This window comes from Psittacula echo (genome assembly GCF_963264785.1).
Source record: "Psittacula echo genome assembly, chromosome: 5".
NCBI classification, from domain to species: Eukaryota; Metazoa; Chordata; class Aves; order Psittaciformes; family Psittacidae; genus Psittacula; species Psittacula echo.
Window position 1 is genome coordinate 61,187,445 of NC_137739.1, and position 24,792 is coordinate 61,212,236.

At 42.0% G+C, this 24,792-nt stretch overlaps 1 protein-coding gene across 4 annotated transcripts in view; it reads right to left on the reverse strand.

Annotated features, from left to right (window-relative positions):
- Nucleotides 1–206: 206 nt before the first annotated feature.
- ITPK1 (inositol-tetrakisphosphate 1-kinase) overlaps nt 207–24,792 on the reverse strand; it is a 149,838-nt gene continuing 125,252 nt past the window's right edge. For all 4 annotated transcript variants that reach the window (XM_080619802.1, XM_080619800.1, XM_080619801.1 and 1 more), the window contains exons 6-11: nt 20,344–20,442; nt 19,175–19,215; nt 14,827–14,992; nt 12,731–12,798; nt 11,100–11,262; nt 207–6,278 (exon numbers count right to left, since the gene is read on the reverse strand). In XM_080619802.1, coding sequence (XP_080475928.1) covers nt 5,956–6,278; nt 11,100–11,262; nt 12,731–12,798; nt 14,827–14,992; nt 19,175–19,215; nt 20,344–20,442 — 860 coding nt within the window. In that variant the 3' untranslated portion in view covers nt 207–5,955. The remainder of the gene's footprint in view (nt 6,279–11,099; nt 11,263–12,730; nt 12,799–14,826; nt 14,993–19,174; nt 19,216–20,343; nt 20,443–24,792) is intronic.

The window sequence follows — 24,792 nt, forward strand, 5'->3', positions numbered from 1 at the left end:
CAGCCATGCTTAGGTGGGGAGCAATGCTGGAGAGTGAAGGAGAATATCCAACACTATGGACACCCAGAGGGCCAGTTTGCTCAAAATCGGGATCCCAAGGAATTGTTGTTACTTCATTTTAAGAATGACTGCATTTTAGCATGTGATTCTCACAAGGGTATACACAAGCTGTATCAAATACTGGATCAGAAATAAATAATAAAAGATACATCTAATACATCTTTTATTTTTAATTTTTTTTTTTTTTTACAGCACTGACTTTACAAGAGGATAAACAACTTATTTTTAGGGGCTGCTAACATCTGAAACAAAGAAGTCACTATTTTATACTCAACATATACTCAACCTTTTAATAACTTTATATATGTATATATGTCTTTTCACACAAAAAATGTTAAAATAATTTATATCTAAAAACTACTGTGTAAAGAACAAAGGAGGAAATAAAATGTGGGTTTCTTTAAAAAGGATGGAAGAGGAAGACCTGATTTTCATGAACTCCATTCGCTGTTTCAGCTATTTCTGGAGTTTCAAGAGATTTCCAGGCCATCAACAAAAGCTTTCCAACATGCTGGGCACTCTGCAAACTCACGGCACGCTGGGCAAGGTCACCTGCAAGGGAGCTCCTGTGGCCTACAGGCACTGGCAAGCATCAGCTCCAGAGGATTCAGGGTAAGAAAAGCAGAGAGAAAGAAAACATCTCCCCAGATTGCTATTAAAAAGGAGTTAAATTCTGTACCACTGGTATCAGGATTATACTCCCAAGCTCTGCCTCTCCTCACCCTCCTTCTGCATCATAGATACAGGACGTTTTCTTACAGTGGATTTTCTATTTCCACAAGAAAACTGCCCCAGAAGCAGGGATGGACCGGATCCCAAAAGCCACCTGCACACACACACCTTTGCTTGTACAGATGCTAATGTGCTCGTGTTGCTCAGGAATTGCTCTAACATCTCCATTTATACCTGGATCCTCACAAACTTCAACCATCTTTAATAATTTTTGTGGCCATGTAAACATGACAGAATCCATGTTGGATCTGAAATACATCAGGTCAAAAGCTCAAGTGTTGATGGCCTGGATCCACACAGAGTGAACAGGGAAAGGAAAGGTAGTAAAGATGTGGCAAGTACTTTTCTGGAGGTTACATTCCTCTCGAATGGATATTAAAGCAATGTTACAAACAAAATCGGCAATGTGATCTGCAACGGCGTGTCCATTTCTCTACGAAAGTGAGAGGAGATTATATTAAAGGAAATCTTTTAATCTACACAAAGCACTTTCACATACTCCTAATTACAAAACACACAGTTGCAACACAATAAAGTAATTGTATACTGAATACAGAAATCAATACATCTCTTACTAAAATGGAGAGAGGAAAAGAAAATTAGCAGGGTAATGCAAGTGAACTCCTGCAAGTATGCACATGGGGAGAATGCTACAAACTCAAAATAGACTCTATTCACTAAAAAACCAAAATTCAAGATCTTCTGCACAGCTGTGGAAGGCAAGGCTGCAAGCTAGTGTGAAAAAGCCTGACTCACTTGTCACTGCTGCCACTCAAAGACTTTTGGGAAACCAGTGTTAGTCTAAGAACTGAGAAGCCTAGATGCATTTTCTAGCTTTTTTCACTCTTTTTAGCCAGCCAATTCAAACACCTCTGGCCTCATTTATTCTGTTGCCTTTGGACTGTACCCTGACTCTGTTATCTATCCAGTACTCCACCTGCTTGTTCCCTGTCTGGATACAGCCCACAGTTAATCTGGAGAACCCGAGGCTTTATCTTGAGCAACCCTTCTTACCTTGGGAAGCCTCAGGGTCAGGTTTATAATTTGTACCCATCTATAATGAAAGCAAATTAAACTGGTAGCTTTCCGTCTGAGCAACCTGCTGCAGACCTCCTCTGCACAAACATTCACACCTTAAGGATGGAGATCTTTAAACAGCTCTATCATTCCAACTGTCTGAATAGTATTAACAAAAATAGTGCATCCTATCTACTGACCAGCTCAGTCACTCGGCTCCTACAGCATGAAGGTTGAATAGCTGACACATGGTTAACCAAAGGCAAATCAGCATCGACCCAGTGGTTGTTCTGCACTACACAAACCACAAGGGTCAGCACCAATGCTCCTAGTTGGGCTGCATTTCTGCAGTTGGTTTTCATGTAATGACCGGGATGTTCTGGTGCAGTCATTACAAACCCAAGCATAATGCAGCAAAGTCACTAGATGAGGAGGAGGATGGTGATGGCTTTGCCATTGCAGGCAGTAATGATACTACTCAAATTTTCTTCAATGGGGAAAAAATCTTCCCCTGCTGAAGCCAATTACATGATTACAGTGCAAACAGGAGTCCCATCTCCTCCATCACACTGACAGAAAAAATGGAGAAATTCGAATCAAGGTAATGATGTTCTTGTGGATTTCTAACAGTGAAGCAGAACAGAAATAGATCCCTAACAAGGAAACTGGTGACCATGTAATTTTAATAAAATTGCTCCAATCAACACAGCAATAATAGCTATGCCTCTGAAAACACAGCAGAACCTTTTCTAACCCAAACTAAAAGAATTCAAACAGACATTATGGAAAATCTCCCTCAGATTGTCTGCAATTTTAAGAGCAAGGGCATTCTGGTATGGTCTAATATGACTAAACTCCTCTACTTTTACGAAAAAAGACTACAGAATATTAAGTAACTTACTGGGAAGCTTATCTTAAATCAAAACTATCCTGAACTTATCAAAGGAGGCAGCAATTCAGAAAAGCACTTTAGCACAGGCTTAATGTCATACGCATGCTTGAATGTTTTGCAATAATGTAATTGTATGTCTGGCTACTTGGTAATTTACAGGTTTGGCTTTTAAAAGTTGGTCTCCCACTTTGCTCCTGTGATTTAGCAACATTCTAGCCATAATGAGCCATAACAATGATTTCTGCAAGGAAATACAGTAGTACAGCAATTGCATGGTAATTTCTGTGAAAACTCTATTGTAATGCTATATCATAATAGGTACCTGCATATCTGCACCTGGTAAATTAAAGTGATACCAATACATTTGATAAATAAAAAATAAATTACAGACTATGGGAAAAATATCACTGATCACACCAATGACTTAAACTTGTTCTCTAGTTACTTCTGAGGTCTGGAGTAATAGTTAAATATAGTATTTCTCCAGCCTTCAGAGAATTACAAAATAAATTTCTAACAATCACTTGTAAACAAGTTTAAAATGCACAATTATATTTCAGTAGTTTATTCTGGAGAAATAAAGCAGTGCAAAATAGGCCAACCAAAATTCAGAAGGCAGCCAGGAAAATAAAATTCTTATTTGATGTTCTAACTAGGAAACAGCATACAGACTTTTCCATTGGATCCAACACTCAGAATCATGTAAACATACTTGGTTTAAAAGATCTTGAGTTACTAACCCAGTTCTAACATCATTGCTTCTTCCCTACCACCCAATTAAAAAAGAAAAACAACCACCAACCAAGAAAAAACAAACAACCCAACAAAAAAACCCAATCAAAACCCAACCAACCAAACAAAAAAACCCATCAAAAAACCCCCCAATCCAAGCCATTGTAATAAAGGAAGCAAAAGGCAAATCTACAAACACTCCACCAGCTGGTTACAAGAAAGTACCATACAAAAATATGCACTGGCAAGTTCCTTCCTGAGGGTATCTTTTGTTACACGTGTAACATAAAAACACTTCTTTATTTTAAACAAACAAAAACAACCCCCAAACTGTAGATGTCAGATTTATTTCAGTCATGGCTTTATGAAAGGTTTGGTCTCTCATGAATACCTTTATAAACCCTTACCTATGTACATCTGACTCACACCAAAACCACTCAAGATCTGCAAGCTGCAGACAATGTGGGATCCAGCAGCTTCAAAGCATATTGTGCATATTCACAAAGCAGATTGTGAAGTGCGCCCAGCTCAGAACTGATCTGCAACAGCTGAGGAAGTTGGCTGCATTTACATGCACCCTGGAATTTGGCAGATATCACACTCATAAGGTCCTTCCAGTCTCTACAGAAATACCTTAAAGTTAGTAACCCCTCTAAAGGTGGAATAACTTTTCTTGTGTATATCAGCCTTGCAAATCCAATCCTGGCTACAGCAAATTCCTAAAAATGGCATCTTGGGAATAAACCCAATCTCTCCAATGAGTAGAAAGTAGAAAAAAAAAGTAGAAACACTGCTTACACAAAAGAACTGCTACACAACACTCCTCAAAACTTTTTCCCCTCAAGGACTGATACAAACAGGTAGGGTAGTGACATCTTTTACACAGTTTGATGTTCTCTCCATGGTCTACCTGGGCTTTAAGCTCTAGATCCTTTCCTTTTGAGTAGATATCTAACACATGATACTAACCAAACTGGTATTAAATGCTGCAGTGATGGATGCTTTAAAAATACCTGCTACAGAAAGACAGAAATTCCCGTATCTGCAATGTAGAAGCTTAACTAAGGAAATTTTCTTAACGCTACCCCTCTTAAACATATAAAATACGTTATAAGCCCTAAAAGGGGCCCTAAAAGGGCTTATATGGGGAAAGGAAGGCCACTCTGCCCACCAAAATAGTGTCTCTGTTTTCAGCGCTGACAGACATAGATACTTCCAGTTTAGTGTTCAGAATTGGCAAAAGTTGCAGGAATTCTTAACAGCAGAAGATGCTGACATGCTAGAAGATGCAATAGAGGGTGAACACTGTAAGTTTACTGCATATCTCAAGAGATACAAATAGGCTGTGTTGTAGTTCACAAATAGGATAAACTGCTATTGTAAATTACCACACAGCCTCATCTGGCAGCTTGCAACAAAATAATGTGGTCTCTAAGCTAGAGCTGTTGTGCACTTCTACCTCATACAAAGGTACACAATTCTGCTTATATTCAATTTGCAAAAAAAAAAAAGAAAATGCACAGCAGCATGGATCTGTGGAAGGCAGCAACTGTGATACCCCTTAAGATCTGCAGATCAGGTGTACTGCTCCAACGAAATGCGTGGCTCTGCAGCCTTTTTGCAGAGCTGTCCCAGAGTCCTCACAAGTGCAATGGAGGGAGAATCAAATTTCTTCTAAGAGATGAGCTGCTTCTATTAACTCTTCTAGGACTTCACCACTAGCAGACAATCGAAAGGATTACATTTAATTTACTAAATCACTCAACCTAACTATCAGCATCCTGTCCAGATAGAACATGTGCCGCTGTTGGCAAACATGGTTAGGAGCTGCTTTTGATTGAAGCAAGGAGGCCTGGGGGAAGAACTGCAAAGCTGCAACCAGGGTGATCAACCTCTGTTCTGCACCCTGAACAACCACACTGCTCTGTCCTACTCAAAGTGCCAACAGCTTTACAGCAAGCTACCTGTCAATATCTTGACTGGTCAATGTTTCCAGAGATTTGGTTTAGTGATACTGAAGTTGTCTTAGCTTTCTTTTGCAATGGCCTACCTGGAAAAAGGGAACAGGGAATATTTTAGGCAAAAATCTCTTGCACTGTTGCATTCAGACACTGCATTCAACATTATTATCTTCTTGAAACCATGAGGTCCGATTTTAAAATGCTGGTCACCAGTGATTAAAAAGAACAATAGAAATGAAAGAGCAACCCTCCCACAATGAAAGGACTAGTGTTAAAACCCACGTGTGTGTAAACTCACTATAGACTTACAACTGGAATCTGATGAAATGGATCTGAATCACTTTCTTGCCCTCCCCATTTCAGTCCATTTCATCAGCCAATTAGGTTAAATCAAACGGAAGGAATTTTCATTTTGTTTTTCTACGTTGTGTTTTGTGTTGTGGTTTGTTGGTTTGGTTTTGTTTTGTTTTGATTTTTCACATGTACTGTTACAGCCTGATCTGGTTCTGGGACCACAATTTGTATCCCTGTGGCTTTTTCTCAGTCCATGGCATTAGCAAGTTATTGAGAAGAAGCTTTTGTTGCCAACGTAGCGACGCAGTGCTGCTGGAAGCTGGGGGACACTGCCGAGTTGCAGCCTAGTCTCTGGTGTTGCAGTTTTACTGAGCTGTTGGTCTCACTTTCCACAATCCAGGAGGAGTCTTTTCCCATGACGCTGAGACAGCCTGTGCTAGCGCAGCATATCCGCTCGTCCATGATCCCGCTGGTCTGCTCTGTCAGGAGCTTGCTACGGTTTAGCTGGGTCACCTCAGGTGCCTGACCCTGCAGGACAGCAGCTATGTGGTTCAGGAGATCTGTGAAAAATTCAGAAACGCCCTCATAACCTGAAAAGAGGAAAAATGAAGGAGAGAAAAAAAAAAAAAGCAATTAAGTAATTTTTCCAAGTTCCTTGAAAGGCTTTTTCTACCACTTTATTCCTTGGGCTGTCCTTGTCCTCCAAGGACAAGGCTTCTTTTCCACAACGTCATTTTGAGTGACTGCATGAGCAGGTTAGTTTAAAGACGAACAGAAACCTTTGCTACAAAAACACTTCTGTTCAATCAAAACAACCTGTCACCTTTCAGATTTTCTGTTTCTTTTTCCTCCCAAGTATATATGTGTATACATAATCTTAGGTATATTCTATCACTTGTTGCCAAGTCCAGGTTTTTCCCTAAATTACAAACTTTGTGGTGAAACAGTGATCTTTTTTATTCTGATTCCAGGTTTATGATGGACAGTAGCTCTAATGCAGAGTCTCCTTGAGGGTCTGAACTCTCTCTAGAATTTCCCCAGTAATGCCCTCAGTTAGGGAACCTCAGAGGCCAGTGTGGCTGGCTTTATACCCTACAGAAAAGGGACCTTCCCACTGTGCAAGCATGTGATGCATGTCTAATCTAACCTAACTTGGCACCTAAAACATGTTCCTGCTATGAGCAATGTCTGAAAAAGCGCTCAAGGGACAGCAAGCATGTATCAGTGATACAGTATTGGATTGAAACATCAATCTTTTATTTCAGTACCGAAACCACCTTTCCGCGTGTTCTGTTAAGTGACTTCAAACAATTTGTAATGCAGAAGTTAACAACAAGTTTCCTGGTTAAAAAGTTGCTCAAATACCAGGAGACGTGATATTTTTGGTGACACAAAGGGTGGTAGTAGGCGTAGAGAGCTTCTGGCTCTATTTTAAACACTCTGGTACAGCCAAAGCTTTATCATTGCATTCATTTTATAATTGAAACAGACAAGCAACGTATTGGCACAATGTCTTGAAATGGATACTGCATTACCTAAAATTGTTATAAATTTGATTGAGTATGTAGAGATGTGTCCTGGGTTCAGCAGTAGCAGTCATTTTTCTCCTTCTTAGTAGCTGGTGCAGTGCTGTGTTTTTGACTTTCACCCTGGGAACAGAGCTGATAACACCGATGTTTTTAGTTGTTGCTAAGTAATGTTTAGTCTGACCAAGGACTTTCTGAGTCTCGTGCTCTGCCAGGGAGGAGGAGAAGCCGGAAGGAAGCAGAGACAGGACACCTGACCCAAACTAGCCAAAGAGGTATTCCATACCACAGCACGTCATGCCCAGGATGTAGCACTGGGGGCAGTTACCCGGAAGGGTTAGATCACTGCTCAGTCAGGCTGGGTATCAGTCGGCAGGTGGTGAGCGGTTGTATTCTCTTTCCTTGTTATTTCTCTTATCATTATTATTATTGGTGGCAGCAGCAGTGATTTGTGTTATACCTTAGTTACTGGACTGTTCTTATCTCAGCCCATGGGAGTTACATTCTTTAGATTCTCCTCCCCATCCCTCCGGGAGTAGGGGGAGGAAGGGGGGGAAGTGAGCGAACTGCTACGTTGTACTGAATTTACAGCTGGGCTTAAACCACGACAAGGTGACATATGACATTCAGTGTATTTAATGGGATAGGCTGATTGTTTTAAAATGTCTACAAAAGTATTCTGAAGCTGACCTGGTATTAATATAGGAGACTGAAGCAAAAAATAACAGTTTAGAAGTCTCACGTGAACAGCACACATACACACAGCAGCACATGAGCATAACCAGAGACATGCACATTTTAGAACACTTTTAGTGAGTGATCGCAAGGCAGAAGAGTCCCTCAGATCCATAAATAATACAATTTTAATCTCCATTCTCTTGTAAAGACCAACTTTCCTAGGCTATAAAAACCCAACTTCCTGAAAAAATTAAGGAAGAGGATAATTTCACTTTAAGATAAATGTGGTGATTTTATGGTGCATTTATAACCATTACATTAAGCAATTAACTCTTATTTGGGCTTGCTACATTGCTTTGGATTTTAATGAACTTGGTCACAGTTCTAGATACTTAACAGGTCACACAAAACATCAGCAATGTGAGACAACTGCTTCCAGTTTTCCTTTCTCAAAGGCCCTTAAACAGGTTCAACAAACAATTGACCATTTCAAAACATCAACTTTCCCACTGCCCCACATGATAATCCATTGGTCTGCAGAGGGCAACTAGGACTCTCACAGCCATTCAAGGGAGCCAGAACAAGGTCTCCACCTCTTTGACAGAGGTGCTTGTTACGCTTTCTTGCTTATGTAAAAGCCAGGGGATTAGGCTTCAAATCTACTCAGAGTGCTTCAAACACCCCAGGAATAAGCCATCTCCATAGTAACAGCTTTAATATTCAGAGAGGAGATCTCTACCCTAGAGTGTTTCGTGTCTACTCGCTGAAAACAAACCAGCCTTGTTTGAGGGCACCTGGCAAACTTAAAAAGAAGTTACTTTAAATATTTAATGGGAATAAGATGGCCAGTTATTTAGTTCTGAAATCAGCAGATGTTACAGCATAAGGAATCTGTATGTATCAGGCAGGCTTCCTCTGTGCAAGCCCTCTGCACACTGAGTGTAAAGGGCCAAGTAATTCTGCCTGGTCACTCAGAAGAAACTTAACACACTTGTAAAAAACAAATACAAAGAAGGGAGGAAGAGCACCATGGTGTCTCAACTCTCAAGCCACAGGATGCTGGGGAAGGCTGCAAAGTCTGTGTACGTTACCTCGCTCTGTTCACTGGCTGCTGCTGCAGGCCTCTCAAAAAAGGCAACTGTGGGCCATCACTGTGCTGTGATGATAACAAACCACGAAGGGCAGATTAAATTACACCTTCAGAAACCACTAGCAATGAACTCTGGATTCATGTCACACAAGGCATCAGTGGGAGGATATAAGTTCTGCATGCCTCAAAGCACAAGTTGCATGAATCGTGCTCCAGCAGGTACTATCCTAGCACTGCCCACTGAAACTATTTTGGAAATGCCTGCCTATAAGAGGCCTGAATTTTGCTATGCGGAAAACAGCCCCCAGAATCTTCTGGCTGAGCATGGATAGGAAGGATGTCCACCTAGCAATGCATCTGCAAACAAGTACAACGTAGACCTGTGCATAAGAAGCTTCCCCATGCTCTCAAGCCTCCTGCAAGGACTAACACACTCTATTAATTTAATGCCTCTTCAAAGACAAATTACTGTACAGATTAAAACACAGGATTTGGGCTGAGTGTCAAAAACTATTGCCTTAGGGTAGAAGTACAATAGAGCATGAAGCTGAAGGTAGTTCTGCAAACTTCTGCCATGTCATGAAGACATTACTCCTCTTTAACTAGTTAGTTTGCCACTAATTGTTCCCCAATCTGGACTTTTCAGCATTTCAAGAAAAGGGGAATTTCAGCAGCCTGTGCAAAGTACCAAATCCAAAATAACACTTGAAAAAAACCCTAACAAACAAAACTAAGACAAACAAACAAACAAAACCAAGCCACCCAACCCAAAAACCAAAATCAAACCCTCCAAACACCAAACCAAAATGCAGGATCGCAAAAGAATGTCCTGTATCTTTGACTTCCAAGACCCAGTGTCTGAAATATAAACCCATTCATAAAGCTGATATGGTACCATCTGACACCAATTTAGGTTGTTTCATTGTCTTTGCCAGAAGACTGTTTTCATAGGTATGCAGATTGCATCAATACCATATGGTAGAACCAAGCTGCAAAGTGACCCGAAAATAGCAGGGCCAGAGTTCTAAAAGGAAGCCAGTCACTGTGGAGATAGACAGGCAAGGTATTACGGGGCAGCAGTGGGGATGAAGACCCGAACTGAAAGATTTAGATAACTGGAGCTCTGGGCAAGATCTCTAGATGTAAAGATACTACAGCCATATTGAAAACTCAAGGTCTTCAATGACAGGTTAAATAAACTACGTAGTGGCCTGTATACACCTCTGGAAACAAGAATCACTATTCAGGTAATGAGAGGAGATTCTCAGATTGAAAAACCCCATGCAAAACAGCATCAAATGAGATGATGTATTCTTTTACCATGTTAGGTTACTAATATTTAGCACAACTGACAGAGCATTTTACTGTCTCCTCTTATACACACTTACAACTCCTTTTAACAATTCCAGTGGTCAAGGAACTTGTTTAGCTGTTTCCAAGACATACGTTGCACTAAAAAAAGGGGAGGACAAATTTACCTGTTTTCAAATGCTCCATTCTATTGTTTTACTCCAGGATGCACTTAAGAGAACCTGTGAGAATATTCAACTTTTTACACCAACTTCTCTGCATCTACAGTTTTATCATTATCATCACATTTCTGGTGCTATTGCTTTGTGCATAAATGTCTTTTTGTGGGGACTCACTTTACAGAGGAAGAGATTTTCAAGGGAACAGTTTGCTGCTTCCACCCCCACAACACTTTTAATGGCACAGAGTCTGGAAAAAAAGAAATCTTAAAATGCTCTCCTAAAATAGAATTTCTTCTTTTCTCTTCAGAATGTTGGACAGGTCCAGAAAGGCCAGGTGTCAGCACACAGTCTCACACTTCAGTTCCTGGGCATCCCTTAGCAAGGAGGGGCATGACAGCCATGTTACAGCTGGCCACTAAAATTTGACCATATCTCTTAAAAGCTGATATTTCAGTAGCACATTCCATATCTAGATTAGGATTCTGCCCTTCCCAAATCAAACAACATCTTATCTGAGACCAATCTGGCTGCTGCTTTCCTGTCCCCCACCTGGGGAGCAATGATGTGAGACACCAGCAGTAAAACTCCACGCTAAGTACACATGGCACAGTTTCCACAGAGCATGAGTGGATAAGCCTTTCTCACCTGGGAATGCATTTATATCGATGACAGCATGCTGCCCAGTCTGATTGTTAATGATGATATCAATTCCAAAGAGGGAAACTCCCAGAGCTTGCCGCAGCGCCTTCGAGATTTCCCGAATGACGTCATCATTTGGCCGCTCAAATACTCCTTCGATTTTATCCAGCTATAGTGAGTGGGAAAAGGCACGTTACTGAGGGACTTTGAAACAGGCTTTTTGGAAAGATTGATTTTCAGAGGTTTCCAGGTGCATATCCAACAAATCTAATTGCAGAGAACCAGTGGCATGAAACAGAGAAAGACACCAAAGAGAAACTGCTTTCATAACTCAGAATCCTCCCTACATTGGAAGTTCACTTCCTCTAAAGTACCTAGCTCTTCCCCTTCATTCTGGTGCAGTTCTTGAGAGATAGAGCAGTGTAGGAATAAATGAAGACTCAGAATATTTTAAGTACTAGATCTACACCTTAATAAACCAAATACATCTGGTGTGTTTAACCCCGTGCTGCAAATATGCTGCATATCATTCTGTTATTTCAATGTAGAATAAGACTTATGTTAAAGTGCTGATAAAAGAGACTCCTGCTATTAATCTGAGACATACAATCCAACTCAGCTGATACCTTCAGGGCTGAGGCTAATTCAAAGGGCATATCTTTTATGTGGGTTTTCATGTATAAATTGTTCCATAAAGATTTATTACAATGAGTAACTCAGGTTAACCCTGTCTGACAGATATACCTTTCTTCACTTTTTAAACATGTTAAGCAGCCAAAGTATGCTGTTAGGTATACAGAAGCATGTATGTGTATGAGAGAGATGGCAGGTAAATCACAGAGCATATACTCTAAGTTTCAAAGTAAATTTAGCCATAAAGGGATTTATGACTAGCACAATTACAGTTTTAATATTTTGCATGCCTATCGATGGTGTACACAAAATTTAATCATTGCCAACTATGGAACTACTTCCCAGTAGAGCTTGTGAAACAGAAAAGAATCTAGAGACTCAGATCTGGAAAGGACCCAGTTCTGTAAAGTGACTTTCTCAGCAGTTGGGTGCCCAAGAACTTGTTAGGATTCTTATGTGCAAAGCCTATTGAAAGGACTGGCAATGCAACCGTGAACCTGTGCAGCATGCTGGCACTGCTGGACTCGGAAGACACCCAGAAATGGTCCTGTGGTCACAGCTTGGCTGTGCTCCCACCACAGACAGCTAATGGCACTTTGTGGCCCTGCCCAACGTAATTTCTTTGCTTGAATTTTCACCATTTGTCGTTCCTCACAGAACTGAGTCCTAGAAGGATGATTCATGCTTATTAAGCTCTTTGGACAGGAAAAGGCCAGGTGTTTGCATTCAAAACTTCCTCATTCCCCTTGCCTAGATTAGCTTTAGGGAGTTTAGGACTGGCAAGCAGCACAGCCCTCCTGCATCAGTGCTTCCTCACCGGAGCTCGGTAAGGAAAACCAGAGGGGGACACAGTCATGCTGGCTCGTGGTACCAAACAGACCTCAGCCTGCAACACAGAAGCAGACAACTTGTGAAGGAGAGTCACTAGCTGCTAATGCTTTGATAAGAAAGGACTAGGTAAGTTTTACAGCCATGCTAGAGGAAAAAAGATCAAGTGTACTTACTGCTGTTAAGACAGATGAGGATTCCGGTTTTGAAACATTGTGGCTGTTGAAAAATATTGATTCTCTGTCTGGAATTAAAAGCAGGTTGTAAATAATACACCAAATTTTACTTTCCACAGGATTAGTGTAAGGAACAGTAGATGGCACTGCAGACTTGGGAATCCAGTCTTGATCCCTAGTGCGCAGCGCACACCACCCACCCCACCCGCAGGGCCTCTCCTGCCTGCTGGCACTTAGCTGCCTGTGGAGGCCGTGGTCACCCACGGGTTTTGGCTCTTGGACCACAGATAAACAGAACTGCACGGGGTTAAGTAGGCACTGGTTTTCTTTCCTTCACCTGAGCAAATTAACTAAGTTCAGTAGGATAATTAAGTTCATTTCTACTAATTCGTTATACTCAAAGTGACAGTTCCAATGCCAAAGTGTGTGATAGAAAGGAGAAGCTGCATTCACCGCAGGCAGTAGATCGCTAGCGTGTAGGGTACACTGAGATCCCTGTGAACCTTCGGAGGGCACTGCCACCATGGATGAAAGCAGTAAATTTCACGGTCAGGACCTGCCTTCCTTTTGGAGGCACCACAGGAATGCAGGACATATCCTGAGGTGACAGAAGCCACGAACATACTGGGAGAATCATACCAGCACCTCCCAACCCACTTGCTCTGTGCTGGAGGTTTTACTGGTGGGGAGAAATCCACCGCAGGTCTCCCCTTGGAACTGTCACCACAGGAGACTGATGGCATTGTACAGACAGTTCGCATGGGAATACCTGAGTCAAAGTCTCAGCACCCAGGTGGCACCAGCAATACAGTATTTCTGCCATGCTGGTCTCTCTGAGTGGATACTTAAAAGCAGCTGTAGGTCCACATTTGCTAAAGATGGGGAAGCTGTGAGAAGCAAACCCAAATCTACTCTGTAGTCTGACAGCAGCATATAATATTCTTGCCTTTCCTCCCATTTAGAAAGGCCCTGTACCATCAGCTCCTGGAGTACCTCAGCCGCCAGATCTGTTTAATTGTCAGATCTGCCTTGTCAGATGCCTGTAGCACAGCCCCCTTAAATTCTCCTGATGAGGATAAAAAATGCCAGACACTTACCCTAATCTGCCCACAAAACTCATTTTTATGTGGGCTTCCAGACAACTTTCAAGTCTTACACTAACAGATGAGACATTAGACAAGGCATTTTTAGAAAGATGCCTTAAAATGCTCCCTTCCAGAAAAAGTACAGACCAACTGTCATAATAGTTTACACAGATTCTGGCCTACTTCATTTGGTCAGGACATAGAGCAGACCTAAATGTAAACACAGGTATACATGCCTACAGACAAAGACTTACCAGGATCCTACTGTACATATACTAACAAAACACATATCTGTGTGCAGATCGCAATGGTGAACACATGTGGACATAGTAGTATCAGCTGAAAACACTAACAAAAATGACAAGAAACTGGCATTTGTTCATTTATCTCCTTTACTTCAATACCTTCCCCTCTCCCATCCCTACCTCCTCCATTTGTCTAGTTGCAAGCAGATCATGCTCCCATTCAAGCACTACTAATTCCTTCTTGCTTCTGCTGGACCACAGAATACAGTTCTCTGGAAGGGAACTTTTTCCCATAAAGGAAATTTAAGCAATCTTTAATGATATAATCAGCACAAGTGATCTTTAATTTAAACACACACGCATAATCAAGGTAAAAATAGGGAGAGGAAGTTCTGAAATGATGGAATCCAGGAAATTCTCTCCAATGCACATTTATAAACAAACTCTGGAACAAATGACACATGAACTTATTGTAAAATGAGAATTTCTCTCCTTCTCCCCCTTTCCACATGACATAAACTACTATTTCTAACAGGTAAGACTCAGGTTACCATTGCATAAATATTTACTATACGAATGTCATTCCTATGTATTCCAGAGCAGATGAGTTATGTCTCTCCCTTCCTACTGAAATAATACAGAAGAGGAAACATGGTATGCAAGGACCAGCTGCCTTCATGTCAGCAGCCTTTTCAAAGATACTTTTGAGCTGTCTGCTGCCAAGGCTCCATGAACTGACATCTCCTTTTAAATGGGCACAGCGTACCTGAGATTCCTGCAGAGAAGTTCTTTAAAGATGGTCTTTTCACCACTGTGTAGGATTCCCCAACCACAAAGACTTTATACAGCACGGCATTGTGATTGATGAAGCTCTGAATGACGCAAGGGGGGTGAACAGCTTTCAGGCCCTCCTGGTTGAAGATGATCGCCATCTGGAAACAAGCATATACAGTTGTGCACAAGTCTCAATAATTTCATGCTTACCCACTATCCGACTAGCAGTGAGGGGGAACATCTACAGGTGAATATATATGAATATATACTGACCACTTCCTTCTCAGCAGCAGCTAGTCCTATTTCATTGTATTTCATTTCACTGACACACTACTCTCCATAAGCTTTCATTTTCAATCAACATTTTCTTCTCAGCTCTTTGCAATTTCATTTGCTACTTCTAGCTGGGAAGCTACTGCAACTGCAGGTACAACAAAAGGATGAAACATCTGATCAACACAAACAACAAAGTTTGTATTGAATACAAGAGTGCATCCTGAGAACAACAGAAGGAACAGCTCTGTGTACTAACTACAAGATCTTCCCCACAGCCCTATTTCCAGTGGTCTGGTTCAGTCCAGCTGCGATGGCCTAAACACCAGGGTTTCACCCACATCTTCAGAGAACGTTTTCCAGACTCCAGTATTTCTTGCTGGAAACAAATGCTGGTCTAACAACATTCTTGGCCTAGTTTCACCCCATTATTTCAAATGGTTAGTCCTCTTGAAGGCACTGGAACAAATATGCCAAAAAGGAAGGCATTTATAGGGCCCGAATAATGAACAGCTGCCTCAAACTGCATGGAAGCGATGCTGGTAGGTGCACAGAAGTACTTCGACAAATCAGCATATCTCCAGCACGTTACACTGTTCTATCGATTCCTCCATTACCATGCTTACAGGCATATATATAATTACCATAACCACAGTGCTCCATTTTGCAGGTTTGTTATTGGAGTATGGATGCTGCCATGGCTCCAATTCAGAACCAGCAGCAAGCACCATTCTGGCACAGGCAATGAAATTACTTTAAGAGATGCACAGAGTATTATGGTAAGACCCAGAAGCCCAGATATTTGCCAAAGCTCTTGTTTCTTTTGCATTTCTTTCCCTAGAAAGGGTTGAGCCCTATAAGTACAGAGTAACGCATCATCATGGTCCTTCATGTCAGTGAGAGCCAGTGCCTGTATTCAGGGTGGAAGGAAAACCCTGACGAGATTTCTCAGGAGACAGCAGTGAGCTGCCCTCTGCCTGAGAGTTCGACTCCTTTCATATTGGAGCAAAGTCCAGCCCAGGCTGGGCACATCACGTCAAGAAAAAGCTGATGAGACCTCAGTGACAGTGGGTTCTTTAACAAGCACAGCAGCTGTGCCCATGAAGAGTAGATATTCTTGGTCTCATTTTGAGAGGGGAGGTTGTACATATTCAAAGTGTTACCACATTTTTGTTCTTACTCCTCCTCATCTGGTAAACCACATGAGGTCACATAATTGTCTGCACGCATGTGCAATGACTCAGTAGATTAACATTTTCTGAGTTCAAGTCAATGCACGCATTCATTATCTACTTGCAGCTGATATTCTTACTCTGTCTCTATTATACCAGATGCTATCTATCTGACACTGCAGTGTAAACTTGTGAGTGGTAATAACCTGTGCAAGAAAACCTACTCTAACTAGCAGAATCATCTATCAAGATGATTCACAGCAACAACATTGTACCTCATTTGTCTTTCACTGGTGGCAAGAAACACTGCTGTCTTCTTCCTTCTGTGCAGACTGTTGGCATTATAGTATCTACAACATCACACTGCCAAAACCTGTGCTGTTCCTATAGTGTTCTCTTCAAATATTAGTTAATTAATCCCCACAAACAAGTATTTATCCTATTTAGTAAGTATGGAAACCCAGAGAGTTTATCTTCTTGTCACAGAACTGACCTAGGCTACTGGAACCCATGTGAAAACTCTTCTGCAAAGCTTGTGTCAGTGGTCCCGTGGACTAGCACACAACCCATACAACTCCCATGGTGTTGTGTTATGCTGGTTCACTGCGATGTCTCATGGGTTTTAGCATGCACGAATACAGCTCCAAGAATTTGCTTGCAGGGTGCACTTGCTCTTTGTCATCTAGCACAGACCTGCTGTGTCTGGCAGTAACATGGGAACAATACTTTATATCATAATTTCCAAATAGCATTCCTCATTACAAATGCAGAGCTCTTTTGAAGGCAAAACAAAACATTTGGCACCAACAATTTTTACTGACAATGTCCTTAAGGAATTCAGTCTCAAAACCCACAGTGATTCTCTGCCTTTTCATTCCTGTCTGCTTAAGACTTAGAAAAATGTCATCCTGGACACATTTCTTCAGGTTATGGGTCTCAGTGATACCTCGTGGCAGCTTTACCAAATGTCAGTTATGTTCTGATGGCAGCCAGGAAGGATAACCTTCAGGCATCATCTCTGTTCAACTCTAACAAATGATGCTGATACACTAGGATTCAAGTCCTGAGCTGGCCAATGTGACTTCTAGTGCAGAGGCCATATAGAACTGTGGGACACCACAAGACAACTCACTAACAGCACCTTGGCTTAACTAACTTGTGTTCTCACTGCAAATTGTGCAGTCTGCCAGCCCTGGCTGGTACCAAACGCAAACTCAAGCCTGCACCTTCAGCTGTCCCTGTTAGCCAGTACTTGAATTTTCCAAATAGTCATCTTAGGAAGAAAAGCAGGCTTCTGGTCAGGCTGTGTTCTAGTTCCAGTGTCAGCTCTGCAGTGGGAACATCTCTACAGAAAATGAAGTCATATACCAAAAGCCAGAGGAGTCAGTAATAAAACAGGCAACAAATTCTTCTAGGCAGCATAGGCTTCTAGGCCTATGCTCCACCTTTTAAGCAGACTATACTGTAAGCAGAGTATTTATTCTATGCTTCCCTTGCCATTATTTACTATAAAATAGTAATTACAATTACATTTCCTCTCTGACAATAAACACACTTTTGGACTATTCCTGAAAACTCGGTAACTCCAAAAGTGACTACTACTACTAACTATGTAGAGTACCACGCAAGACTCTCAGGCTTTTTTCCAGAGGTCCTCCTAGGCTCCAGTCCTAAGTTCCTGTGATAAAGTGCAGCCTACAACTGTACTGTAGTCTAATTTTTGCTCAGAAAATGGAATCCTGGCAGGAAGCTGAGGTATGTCTGCACTGTATGAAAGAAGAGCAAAGCAAGATTCACCAGGGACATGAACTCCAAGCCTGACTGGACAAGCACTGAAAGATTCATGCATTTCAGGCTGCAGCGGAACTTTTGACAAAAAGTTCATCAGGGAAGCTGAAGTCTTACATTCATTAACAATCTAGTCCCCAAGCATTCTTGGGAATGGTAGCAAAAATATATAGCAGCAGCTTCAGCAAACTAACAGGACTGTCTGTCAGCTTGTGAAATGATCCAAGCTAAGGCCTGCATGAAAAATCTCCCTGCATTTTTAAAAGGAAGTGCTGGTTACTCAAGATTTCAGACACAGCCATTCTGCTCATCTAAGATTTACATTTTATTTTGTGGCCTTCAGCCCTCAAAGACACTGCAGCAATGTACTGCACGTTTCAGAAGCAGATGGAAAACCTGGACTGACGACCATGTTGTTAACAAAGGAAGTCAGGATTTAGGAGAGCCAGCAGCAAGGGCTGGATTCTCAAAACTGAGTTGTGGTAAGCAGGAAGGCAGGAAGCACAAACGGAAAAGAATTAAAACAGGACTCAACTCACCTAAATTTAGAGGAAGCTAGGCTCACTGGGAATGCGCTCCTTCCAGGAATACACAACCATTTTAACTGCAATTGCCTTACGGGAAGGAGTGAAGGCAGATAGTTCTATCAGCCCTGTTCTCCCCACAGTTCCAACTGTACTATTACAACTCAACATGTCTGGAAACTGTGTTTTCTATTACCTTCCCCTAAGTAAGAGGACCCAGATGCTTCATCTGCAGCATAAACCCACTTCTCACCTGTACCACATACATGTTGGAGAAGAAACATGGTGGAGTGGAAACATCACTTAGTGTGACCTCCCACCAAAGGAGAGGCTGAAGGAGATTCTTTGCAGACAGAGCTGACTGGAGACTACAAACTGCTAGATACAAGCAACTAGATCATAGAAGCTAGAAACCACTAAAAAGAACTTCCATTGTGTAATTAAACATGAGGGAGAGGTGGGGAAAGGGAAGTCGTTTGGGCATAGCCCTCATTCTGCCTACTGGAGGATCAGAAAGCAATCACCAAACCACCATGGGGGACTGAAAGCAGGGGATAAGACTGCAGAATTTTTTTTAACTCACCTCATGAGAGTTGGTTCCATGGGCCACTCTGGTTTTACAAACTGGGTAAATAAAAAAGAGAAAAAAACCAATGCACCACTGAAACAGGACACACAAAGCCCTTATAAATCTGTTCCTATCCACATGTGCAAACACTGGAGTTCACCAGACCAAGGTATCGACTTTATGAGATATCAGTGAATGTCTCTGCTTGAACAGGGTCCCCAGTCACTGCAAAGCTTGCTCCAAGCCCTATTCTCTCAGCTCCTCCCTGTAACTAATGTGCAAGCACAGGTCATTACTCGGACTGGAGAGAGGTGCAAAGGATCACCTAAGAAGTTAGTATCACTACTTGTATGGCCATTCTGATACTCAGAGGGCATCTTCAGAAGTATGTGATTTTGCCTGAGGCTGGAGCTACTTTACACCTACCACTGTCCTGAAAACAAAGGAACTGGGACACAGTGAAAAAATTCTTTTCCTACCTCCCTGTTTTGGGGGAAGAGCAGGAAACAGAATGGACTGAACCAAACCAAGATACAATGTATTTTTTGCAGGCAGCCATACAGGGGGGGCACCAAGGGAACAAACACCAACTAACTGATTCTGCTCACTTTATACTGTAAGGAATCAAATAAAGGTATGAATTAAAGCCCTACAATAAAGCTTGGTACAAAGCACAAACAGTTCATAGCAGCTGTTTGACGCTGTGGGCCCTTGGAGCCTGCTATCTAGGTTAAGTTTTTACACTCTTTCTTCTACGCTCTTACATTTCTAGCCTTGACCAGGGAAAAGGAGGGGTGGGCGAAAAAAAGCAGTTAAATCAGTTAGGCAGTGATTTTCTCAAGAAAAACAATGAATGCAGCTGGCATGATAAAATTCTTGCACAAATTCAGGGCAAGAGGCTAACTTTGTTAGAACTATTAGCATTTCCCAGGAACACATGTTTACAGTAGTGACATGTTTAAAGAAAGGAACATCAATAAAAGGCAAAGTAAAAGCTGATAGGGAGGGGTTTTGTTCCACATTCCAAGCAGACCACTTCAGAGTGTTTGTTTCAGCAAGGTTTTAACGTCCCTGACATGTTGGCAACGAAACTCACACTCCTACAGTGTTGGCTATGCCTTGAGGAGTGTATGTGCAATATTCAGGACCTACTAAAAGTGACAAGGAAGAGCCCGTGTACATACTGAATGGGAATGCCAGTCCATTCTTCTCTATAAGCTGCAAGGTATCTTCTCCACAGGCACTTGTCAGCTCCATAAAGGGTGGTGAACAAATCCTCTCATCTGCAAGACAAAAAAAGGAAGACTCATTAGTGATGAGGGGTTTAGCTTCTCAGCTGCATCATTACCAGTTCTCTCCATACTAACTGCTTCTTGATAGTCAGCTTTACTTTAATAGTTGATATTAAAGCACCCGAAAGATTATCAGCCAGGCCTGAATTTGGGTTTCTGGAAACATTTCAGAAGATGAAAGGCCCAACTTTCAGATAATCTAAATGGAAATATAAAGCCCATGTTTTCAGTTAGGCAGCAAAAACCATCAGCCGTTTAGGAATATGTAGCTGTAAAAGACTTAGCCAGTGAGGTGAAAAGCAATTGGGGTTATAGCTCTTAACATTATGCCTTCTGGTCTGTTCCAGAGTGTTTCTGTGACGTGAACATCGTGCTTGTTCACATGGGGTTGCAGGAGGGCTGGAGTCAGATCCCATCCCTCTTAGTGACTCAGTAGGTTAAACTGCTCTAGAATTCACATCCTGTTCACTGTAGGAGAACTTTGATTCCCCTAGAAATGCAGCAGAAGAGGGAGGAAGCACTGTAGGAACCAAAGTACTTAAGCATAAATCTCCATCTCTCAAGAGAGCTGGGTTGCAATTTCAAGCACAAACAGAACCTTGGCTTCAGCCACAGCTCTGGGACAGGTCAGCAGGCCCAAAGACTTTCAGATGAAAGGTGTTCCCACATTGACTAAGTCAAAGCAAGAACATCACCTAGGTAAGAGCAACTCTCCAGCTCAATGAGCAGTGTTACAAGTACTGCCTCCATGGAGTTTCAGCTGTGGCTGGGTTAACTTCAGAGATAGAAATGAATTGTAACTCAAGTAAGCTGTGCAGTACTGAACCACAGTTCAGAATTGGCCTGCCAAAACTAATTTCTAAGACTTATTTCAAGAGAAACAGCATAACACCTTCCTGCAAGAAGCAACAGGAGACCAGCACAAATGATGGGAGCGACTGTACCCGCAAACCAAGTCACAGGTTTATGTCAACCAGCAACTTGTCTTGAAAATAAGGAAAACGTGACTGTTACTACCAGCCACCCACATCTATGCCAGTGAGCAGAGAATCCAAACAGGTGGAGGCTATGCCATTGAGATGGTGCAGAAACTGAAAAGTACATGTAAACTAAAACTCCAGCAAAACTAACTATGTATTGTGAGAGCACCACGCATCCAGAAACCACTTGATGAGAATTGTTTAGATTAATATTTTTCATTTCATTCTAAGTGTATGTTTATGCATGTTCCCTCCTAGAAAATTAAACCACTGAAAATATGAGAGAGGCAAAACTCTATTTTGGTATACATATCTCAATACATGCTTCAACACTCTGTGAATATCTCAGAAGTCCAGCCACTGGCAATACTGTTCCTACAAGAAGTTTTATGTGAAAAGACTGTTTTCTTACATCCTAAAAGGAACAGAAAGATTGATGCTTTGAGGTCAACCTCTACAAAGCTAAACAAAACATCCCAGACTTCAAAGCTTTCAGTTCACTGCTATGAAAACAGAAAGTGGCATCCAAAAGTGACAGGTACTGTTAATATTTACAAGCCTTTGCCAGAGTGAAAGTTCCTTACTTGGATGAATTTAAGGAATCAGATTTAGTTTACAGATACTTGGGAACAACTTTGGCTTGGCAGCTCTCCCACCCATATGCTTAAGGCTCACAAATAACTTTGCCTTCAGAGTGCAGATGCAGAGGGATGTATGGTTCCTTCTCACTTCCCTCCGTTTCTCTTCCATGAAAGGGAGGATTTAGCATTCCTGCCGATTACATGACACTTGCATGGGGAGATGAAGGAAGGGGCAAACAAGTAATTTCTTTGACTTTATACTTAGAAAAAGCCACCTGGATCAACAAAAATTATCAGAGAAGACTCTTAGCATCTCAAAGTGCTCCCGCTGACTTTGCACAGCACTGGCACTTTCTCCACCAAGACAGCAGTTCTCGCCTACTGAAGCCTCTAAACAAGACCACTAATTCCCAGCTAGACCCGAAGATAAATAACCCCTGGCTCAACACAAGATTTCAGTGTGGCCTACAGCTAGAATGCTGCTGCTCTTAGTTTAGTTTTACATACTGCAATTCTGAAGGTTGCTGTAGGTTAAAAAAAAGGTCCTTCAGCTGCCAGTGATGATCCCCTCCTCCTTCCAGGGGTGGCAAACACATGCCGAAGCTTCCTCACATCACCAAGCTCCTGTTCTCAGAGTGATAGGAGTCTCAGCATACGTTCTGTGCACTGATGTCCAGGACAGATCTAATTCAGTGGCTGAGCGCCAATCTCAATACTGTTTTACATCAGCATGGAACTACACAATACCATGACAGGTCCAGAACTGCCAACTGAACAGCAACAAGGGAAGACTCTTCAGATCAGGAGAGGGTTCAGCTCTCACTTCAGACAAGTACCAGAAGTATCTGTAGCATTTTTTGTTGTTAGAAACAACAGATCATAATTAAATTTCAAAGTCAATATGCTGTCACTATCTTCCTCCTCCATCCTTGTCCTCATTTTTATTGTAAGCCTTGGCACAAACTTGGCAGTGTATGCTTTCTATATTTTCCTTAAATTATTCACCCTTTTCTTCAAGATTATCTGACCTCATAGGGACATCCCCCTCCCCTCATTTTTACTTTCTGCATTTTTTTCCTCACACTCATCCCCATTTCTTCTTTATACTGTCTTTTTCCAGCTGTTATTCCTGTTCTTCCACTGCTACCTACACTTTACCCCTCCATCACCTTTGAATGGAGACCCCAGCTGGGATCATATTCATTGCAAAAGCAGGGGAGTATTTGCAATGGGACCTCTGGCACATCCTACTCTGGGTGAGCTTTGTCAGAGGATTGCTTCACTCTCATAGAGCAACAACATTATTATGAAGATGGAAAACATGACTAATGAAGGCCAGTTTACAGAATAGCACAGCTAACCAACACGAGAGAGGTGAAAGAGTACTCAAACCTGGGTGTTGATGCCAAGGAGGGGATTATTCCAGATGAAGTTCAGCAATAGTGACAGGAGCAATGGGATGTAGCAGCCTTCCAGTATCTGAAAGGGGCCTATAATGATGCTGGAGAGGGACTCTTCATCAGGGACTGTAGCTACAGGATGAGGGGTAATGGGTTCAAACTTAAACAGGGGAAGTTCAGGTTAGATATAGGGAAGAAGTTCTACACTGTAAGGGTGGTGAGGCACTGGAGCAGGTTGCCCAAAGAAGTTGTGAATGCTCCATCCCTGGCAGTGTCCAAGGCCAGGCTGGACAAAGCCTTGAGCAACCTAGGTGAGGTGTCCCTGCCCATGGCAGGGGAGTTGGAACTAGATGATCTTAAGGTCCTCTCCAACCCTAACCATTCTATAATCCTATGTGCAGATGGGGAAGATGCAGACTAAACACTGGCTGGGGAAAAGAATTTTTGGCAGTGAGAATGCATGGAAATCTTTACGATTGGGACTTGTTTTAGTAAAATATAAGCAGTGCTCCTCTGCTCCTGCACCACTGGTGGCCTGCAGACAAACTCCCAAACAGTTACAGGATACCCAAACCCCCAAAAGGAAGAAGGCGTGGGAAACCTAGCACTAAACACACACTCCCATTCAGCAGGTAGGCAAATAAGAGAAAAATCAGAGTAATATATGACTGTTCCCAGTTGAACCAAATCTTACATGTTTGTAAATGGAAGCCACTATGACAGGGCTCTACAATATAGTCCCTGGGTGGTTTTTGAAGAGTGTAGATGGCTCTTGCACTATAGAAGTTTGAGAAGTACTGATACAGAGGACAGCTGTAGATCACTGGGGAAAAAAAAAGACCATAAGAACAGAAGAACTGTAAAATAGTTTTCTATTCAGATTTCTTTGGTCTTTATTACTTTGGAGAGGTAAGGCAACAAATATTAAATTGCAGATCAATGCTCTGCATTCATAGATCAACAAAGTGCATTTCCTTGTCTTTAAAAAAGGAGTTTAAAAAGAGAGTCCTGGCAAGGATAGCACAAAACCTCTGGCTAGAGAAAAAACCCCACAAACATGAGGAGGTCACCGCCTACTAAACTTCAGATTTACAGCCTCAAAATGTCTTCCTACCTTGTAATTCACCGTCCTTTACTACCTAATCTAGGGATTAGGAAGCAGAGCAAACAGGCTGCTCCCAGCACCGTCAATCTCTTGCCACGAGACCATGACCCCATCAACAAATGCATCCCGAGTTCCCATTTGCAAAGTGAGCAAAGGCTTCGCCTGTCCTTGGTGAGAGAGGGCTTTAAGGAACTGGTTTAAGGAGTTCCAGGAAAATGACCTTGATACTTTGGGATCATTGCAACAGCTGAACAAACTACCGGTTCGAAACTTCA